The sequence below is a fragment of the Thunnus albacares genome, chromosome 22 (assembly GCF_914725855.1).
Source record: "Thunnus albacares chromosome 22, fThuAlb1.1, whole genome shotgun sequence".
Lineage (NCBI taxonomy): Eukaryota > Metazoa > Chordata > Actinopteri > Scombriformes > Scombridae > Thunnus > Thunnus albacares.
Window position 1 is genome coordinate 25,692,018 of NC_058127.1, and position 7,942 is coordinate 25,699,959.

At 38.6% G+C, this 7,942-nt stretch overlaps 1 protein-coding gene across 1 annotated transcript; it reads right to left on the minus strand.

The window, feature by feature from the left end:
• Positions 1 to 2,754: 2,754 nt before the first annotated feature.
• On the minus strand, positions 2,755 to 7,606 carry ing2 (inhibitor of growth family, member 2). Its single transcript, XM_044341265.1, has 2 exons — positions 7,326 to 7,606; positions 2,755 to 4,138 (listed from the first exon to the last, which is right to left on the minus strand). Exons 1-2 carry the CDS (start codon positions 7,468 to 7,470, stop codon positions 3,438 to 3,440), a joined length of 846 nt encoding a protein of 281 aa, XP_044197200.1. The 5' UTR covers positions 7,471 to 7,606; the 3' UTR covers positions 2,755 to 3,437.
• Positions 7,607 to 7,942: the final 336 nt, after the last annotated feature.

The following is a 7,942-nucleotide window of genomic DNA, read 5'->3' on the forward strand; positions in this document are numbered from 1 at the left end:
ATCAGACTGTAAACAACAACCTGGCACACAGAAGGGGAAGTCTTGGCCCATATATCCGTTATCTGGATATCCACTTGCTACACGGAACCCCCGAAATACTGAGCCTTGCCACCAGAGGCTAAATCATCAGCCGGATAGCTGATGGGCGTGTACCTCTATATATTCAAAAGGGATTTGATATATTTTGGTTTGCAACAACAGAAGCTGTGGGGCACTTTATAAATAAACCTTATCCAATTAATAAGTGATTAACTGAAACCAAATTTAGCTAAGACGGACAGCATAAAAGGCGGTTCAATTTGGTCAAAAGCCTTTTCGGTATCAGGGGAAATTACAACTGAGTCTTCCATGCTATAGGCATGACTGTACATAATATTGAACAGTCTTCTCATGTTGAAATATATATGTTGATTGAGAACAAACCCAGTCTGATCTGGGTGTATAATTTTAGAAATGTGACTTTTGAGACGGTTTTGTTGAGTAATTTTGTTTCAACTGGAAGGAGAGAGACATGTCTATACATACATGAATTTTAATAAATGTCAACAGATGGTTTCTTCACTGTGCCGATAGTGTGCAGACACCAATTTAACTGGATCTGAGGGAACAATACTTAGTCATATACAGCAATAAATTTTGTTATAGGCCATTTAGGAAGTTAGCTACTCCATGATTCACTGGCTACAGCACAAAGACATATTTTTTATATCAGTAGACTGAATATTGAATCACCTTTCAGTATAATGCAGTACAGTTCAACAGAACAATAAATTAAGGATCGGCCTAGCAAACAACCTGATAAACCATAAAGTTGAGTCAACAGCATAGTTTTATCAAAAGCAAAACATTATAACCTTCATGAGGGTAGGATTTATTGCGGTTGTTGCAACAAACAAGTAAATGTACATGGGAAATGATTAAACTCAAAGCATTACTTGGAGGCAACTTAGAGACTTTTGGACAATGTAATGTGAAGCCTACTACAATTCAGTTTCTTAGGCTCATAGCCAATATGCAGTTATGAAGCTCCAAAATTCATGAATGACATGCTTAATCATTTCTGTATAATCACCTCTCAAGCCTAAAAACTCAAATGCTTATGGAATTAATAGAAACCTAGCTGGGGAACTTATTGGTTGACATTGGTGAGAACAACTATTGTCTACCTGAGTTTAAATCATTACTATGTACATTACTAGGGGTTCATTGGAGTGCCCTATGGGATTTAATGCTGGTAAGAGCTGTGCTAACAGGAATGAAATTGTGGGGAGTGAAAGTATCCTTGGCCTACTGTATTCTTTCATACTAAAAAACAAAATTGGTGGATGCATGAAAGATGAAGAGAAAGCTCCTTACTAGGGATAAACGGTAAAGTTTGTTCTATTGGTGGTGTCATGCAGAAGAAATGTTCATATTGTTACCTAAATCAAAGTAGTCAGTAGCCAGTTAAGGACGGTTCAGACTGTCGCTCTAAATTGACTCTATGTGACTAAATTAATCAGTCTAAGCTGTATGATGATTGAGCTAACATTAGCATGCTAACATTCACATTTGCCTCCTGGTAACTGAAGGACTAAACAATAACATGCTAACTGGTGTAACATTGTGTGAACCGTATAACATTTAACAGGGTAATATGCTAATGTTAGCATGACAATATGACTATTAGTGTTTACATCACATTAGCATTAATATTTTAGTACAGCATGGGAATTCAGTCATTGGTGTCCTGTCCTGTCATAAACCGAAGTGGTGGACAAGTGGAACCTTTGACTTGATATATATATTATGGTGGTGGAATGTAACAAAGTACGTTTACTCTAGTACTGTACTTTTACAATACAATTTTGAGGTAGCCTTGTTGTACTTTGAGTATTTCTATTTGATGCTACTTTATACTTCTATTCCACTCCATTTATTTGACAGCTTTAATAACTAGTTACTTTTCAGGTTAAAATTTTAAATAAAATAAGTTTATAAATTATACTGCATCGTTAAGATTAAACCAGTAATTCCCAACCTTTTTGTTTTGTGAGCTCTTCTATGAAATTAGTGTTCATGTTTCAGATGTCTGAGTTGTTAGCAGTTCCACCAAAGACACATATTGCCTCTAAGTGTCTCACATGGTGTACTTTATTAAACATATTTAATATATCAGTCACAGTTGTAGAATTTCTACAAAACCAGTACTTCTACTTTCAATATTTTAAGTTAATCTAGCTGATAATACTTCTGTGCTTTAACAAGGTTTTTAAATGCAGGACTTTTACTTGTATTGGCGTATTTTTACATTGTGGTATTGCTACTTTTACTTAAGTATGGGATCTGACTACTTCTTCCACCACTGTACATTACACAATACCAGTCAAAAGTTTAGACACACCTTCCCATTCACTTCAAACTGTGTCTCAAGTATGTATGTTAAGTCTGAATCACCAAATCCCTCGTATAGGGACTGAGAATGTCTGTGACACCTTCATGGCGATCTATCAAAACATTATGGAGATATTTCATTCTGGACTGAAAGTATTAAACCAACATTTTAGCAGAGCTAAAAAAAAGAACACTGATGTTTGTTGGTAAAGAATCTTTGCTAATATTTATTAATAGGCTAATGAATTAATTAGGTTGTATGGTTTGTTGGCTAAATCTTGGCTAATGGCAGACTTGAATAGAAACTTTGTTGTAGCAAGAGTCACAGGCCTTCAGAGCTTAAAACAGTTGAGAGTGAAGAAGAGAAAACCGAATAGTAACTGAGTGACTATACTTTGTTTTAATGAATATAAAAAGAAATATACACAATAGTGAACCAGTGAAAACATTAAGTCCACAAACACAAAGTCCAGTGCCCCATCAATAATCATCTCCTCAATTAAATATCAATCTCTTACAAACATTGTACATGTGAACGGATATTCTCTACAAGCCATTATTGTATAGAGACAGACACTGATTTCAAATAATTCAGAACAATTCAGAAGTTTGAAAATGAAATGAAGGAAAAACGGCTTGTTTTGGCCAAAACAAGAAAATAATGACCATTAGCAGGAATACCTTATTCTTTTAATAGGGCCTTGTCCAGAATGAAAAGTGACAGTAAACCAAAAGATGCTTTCATTTGTTGTCATAAGTCAAAAAGAAAAATCTCACAAAAAGCAAATAACTTCATGAGGATGGCAGCTTCAGGCTGATGATTCTTGCAGCAGCTGGACTCCCTAGAGACTACAGTACAGTTATAGCCAGTGGGAACAATCAGTGATGTAACAGCACAAGTTCAATCACAACTTGTCCTTGATTAATAATAAACGCTGCTACTAATGTTCGATTGTGCTCTTACAACATCACGTGTACTGTTATCATCTACATCTTATAGTCTTAACCCTCAGGCTGAATGAATACATCTTCCAGATGAGCAAGGGGTGACTGAAGACAGGTCACTACCTGGACCGGCGGTCTTTTCTGTTCTTGTCTAGGCTTTTGTCCATGGTCTTTTCATTGTCCCCTCTGCATTTGGGGCAGTACCACTTGCCCTTGGGCTTGTAGGTCAGCCCCACACAGGAAAAGTGGAACCACTCGATGGGGCACTGGTCATTGTCGCAGCCGATCATCTCACCATAAGACACTTGCTCGCAGAGACAGTAGGTGGGCTCATTGGGGTCGATTGCAAAGTCGACTGGTGAGGCGTCTCGTTCCTGTTTGGCCTTGCGCTTCTTCTTCTTCGCAGATTTGGATTTCTTCTCTCGGGGCGGAGGTAGGGAGAGTTCCTCCACAGGGTCGTCTACTAGAGAGCCGTTGGCTGATGGGTGGCTGGAGTCACGACTCTCGCTGTTGCGTTGGCGTCGTGGGCGGCGGGCTGAGGTGCGTTCAGGAGCTGGGGACTCTTGGACGTTGGAGCGCCGCTCTGTAGTGAGCCGCTCAGACTCGCCGGGTTCCTGGAGGCACAGGGAGTGGGAGTCCATTTGGCGGGAGCGATTCTCCACCAGCTCCGTCATCTGGGTCACCACGTGGATCTTCTCGTCGCCCAGCTCCTGGCTGATAATGAGTGCCCGCTGCAGCTGGATCTGCAGGCGCTTTCTCTGAGCTGCATCTTGCTCACCTTTGTACTTCTCAAATACTTCATCCACCTCCTTCAGCACCTCTGCAAGTAGGATACAAAGACAAGGAGAGGTTTCCACAAATTAATGAAAGTGCGGTGGATGATTGGAGGTTTTTTTTGTTTGTTTTGTTTTATTCATTTGATTTAAACCTGGAGTGTGGAACTTCTGTCTCCCTCTTCTGGCAGTGAGAGTAAATAGTTAAATTGTCAAGTTAGCAAAGGGCTAAATCGGAAGTTAGCTAGCTCAGCCAGCAGAGGAATGTAACGGACATTCATTTATATGTAAAAGTCCCGCACTCCAGCTTTAAGGCTTGTACGTTGATCATGAGTTTATATCACAAGTTTACCAGGGTCAAAGATAGCCAGTGGGCAATTAAAAGCTAACAGAATACAACATATTAAAACAAAGGGAGACTGTATGGTTTGTTGGTTGTGTCAACAGCTTTGGTGTCGCTTTTAAAGTAATAGCTCAACATTTTTGAAAACCTGCTTATTCACTTTTTTTCTGAGAATGAGATGAGCTGCAATCCAGATGTGGTTAGCCTAGCTTAGCATAAAGACCAAGCAGGAAGTGACTTAAACCTTCATTCCAGCAGAGGGCGACTCTTTTGGTTCCAAAAAGAAGTCCAATTGTATGAAAGTCTATGAGAAAATGACCCTACTGCTCACTTGATTTATCACCCCAGTAAACACTTTCCTAATGAGTTTATGGTCTCAATCACTTGTTTCAAGTTTTCGTTAATAAAGCATGATGTTCATTTTGTAAATGATAAAAACTGGAAGCAGGGGGAAACCGCTAGCCAGGCTCTGTCCAAAGTTCAAAAATACACCTACCAACACCTCTAAAGCTCATTAACACATTGTGCCATTTTTGCTTAATTTCTACACAAACAGAAATGTAAAAATGACAGTTTGGTTTTAGGAGGTTTACACTCTGGAACTATTTTTTGGTGAACAGCCAAAGCACTATGAGGCGCTGCACAGACGTAGTGGGCGTATAGATACACTGTTGTATGTCAAATAATTCCATCGCGCAACCCCCCTGCTTCTACTCTTTATGCTAAGCTAGGCCTAACCATGTTCATCTTCTTAACACACAGACACAGGAGTGGTATCAATCCTCTCATCTCACTCTCCGAAAGAAAGCAAATAAACTCATTTTTCAAAAAGGTGAACTACTCATTGAATGCGTTTATTCATGTGAACGCTGCTTAAGGTAATAACAGCAACATAAGACTAGTTCAGCTGTTGAAATAGTTGTTGAACATAACAGCCATAGATGTATTCTAATTTTATTTTGAACATTAAATTGTAATAATCATTCAACCAAACTGCTGATACTGAATCTTTTAAACAGCATGGTCGTGATAAGAATGAATATATTTAACAGCTTAATCCTTAACAGGCCAAACCAAAGACAGACTATATTCCAAAGTTTTTATGAATATGCCTTAAATTTGGTTCACAGTTATTTACAACCACCACATGCATCTGATCAAAGATGACGGAAACACTTATAGTCTGTTCATATCTTTAATTCTGATCACTGGAACCAAGTGTGGTCTTGATTAAAGTAAGATTTTAAATGAGAAATAAGATTCCTATTGGTAATTCTTGTAAAACTAAAAAAAAATGAATGAAAGTCTTGTAAGATGTTTGAAATATATATAAGATCCAATAGAAAAAACAGATTTCCATTAGGACTGAGAAAATCCTACAAGAACCAAACTTTTTTTTCTAATAAAGGGGATAAAAAGTCTTATAAGATGTTAAGAATGTATAGGAATCCTAAGGGATTTTATTGGATCTAGCAGAAAAAAAACAGATTTCCAATAGGACTGAGAAAATCCTAAAAACTTTTTCCTATGGAATTCCTATAGGATTTTTAAAAAATTGTGGGTATCCTTAAGGATTCTATTGGAAAAGATGAAAGTCTTGTAGGACTTTTTGACTAGGGATTATATTCATACTTTTATTTAAAAGCCGGGTTGAATTCCATTTAAATCTTCCCTCAAGTCAAGTGTAGACAACTTCAACTGAAGTGAAACTGAAGTTAGACATGTTGTTTGCAGCAGTTACAGCCTGGAGGAGGAGGGCTGAACCGCAGTGAGTTCCTGCCTCCAGGAAATGACGGCAGTAATATTGAAGGGGGTTGCCTAGAAGAGGAGCTCTCCGGCTCTGCAGTTCACACTCGAGGAGAACAGTGGTTAAGCAGTCGTACAATCTCGCTTAAAAACAATTTAAGGCGAAAACATCGTTAACTCTGTCAGTGTGTGTCATATTATCTGTCGACGTTGTCGTTGAACGTATTGGTAACGAAGGCTGGTTTAGCCGCTGCTCACCCTGCGTCAACATAAAGCAACAATGAGGATTGTTTTCCTGTACTGTGGGCTTTTGTTAACAAACGCCAGCATGCTCAAGTGTCATTAATAATGGAGATATCAGCAATATATTGCATCTATCTGTTTCACAAACAAGGCGAAAATGAACTGTTAACCAGCATTCTTTCGTATGCAGAATGAAACACCAGCTTTCATTGAAAAAACGACGGTGTGTAGTAACCATAGTCTTCAGGCAAACGTTCACACCTCAATCAACACGATTTATGATATTTACAAATATTTATGCTGCGTTCTTGCGTTCGGCATCCATTCAATACAACAAGCAGTGTTTATTTTAAATACATTTCTCAGTTTGTTCATTGTTTTTCCTGGTTTTCCCATAATAATAAGCCGCGGAAACACCGTGGTGGGCGGCAGCATGTACCAATTGAAAAAGTTGAGATTTTATTATTACACAGTGCTATTTTTTGCATTACATTGATGCCGAATTTGCTATTGGACACAGCGTATTCAGAGCATATCTTGGACAAAGTTATTCAGTATATGTGCGTGTGCCGAGAGAAAGAAATATCAAATTTCAAGATTTTCGAGTTGAGTTTGGTGCCACACACAAAACAGGACGGAGTGTGTCCGGGTTATGCTAACTGACGGACGGCTGACTTGTTTATTGAACACATGGCTCATCAGTGTAATTATCCACATTTCAGCGGGTCACATTACTGTTTATCGAAGTAGATACGAGCAAGGGGCGCTCGGTTTTTATAAAATGGGAAGACAAGGCTGGCGCCTGCTCCACCATTTCAGCACGCCCTCTCAGACACCGCTAATGTTTGCCACATTACAACACACAGATGGAATTAAAGATTAAAAAGATGTAAATACAATACCTTGATACTTTGCATCAATTTCCCGAAGCAAAGAAACATTTCTTTGTATGTCCAAAGGCAGGGACTCCACACATTCCAGATAATCCTCCACATAGTTGACCAGTTGTTGCGACTTGTCGGCATTTGGATAGTGATGGCCTAACATCGTCTCTACGATGCATAGAGGCACTAAAACAACACGGAGGAAATGTGAGAAATATACTGTTAAAATCAATTGCTTAGCGACTTTGCAGCTTGTAGGGCAGTTCACTTCAAACAAAACTCAATCTACTGCGCATGCGGGAGTATTTTCCTTTTATGGTATTGTACAGTTTCCTCTCGTTCGTCGTCATCGAGGGCGGGACCAGTTGGTTTTTGAGCATCAGGATTGGCAGAGAGTTACCTCATTATCATAACATTTTCCCGGGAAATTAAACCGATGGGGAAACCGAAAACACAGTGCTGCCATAGTTTAGACGGAGACCATTTGACCTTGTTTTTATTAAATATTAGAGCAGTGCATCAGCAAAACTTAAAAACTTCAAAAGTTGTTTTTTTTTTTTTACCATACTAACTTGAGGTTTATTCACATAGTTTAAGAAATGATATAAATCTTTATAATCTATAAAAATGTTTGT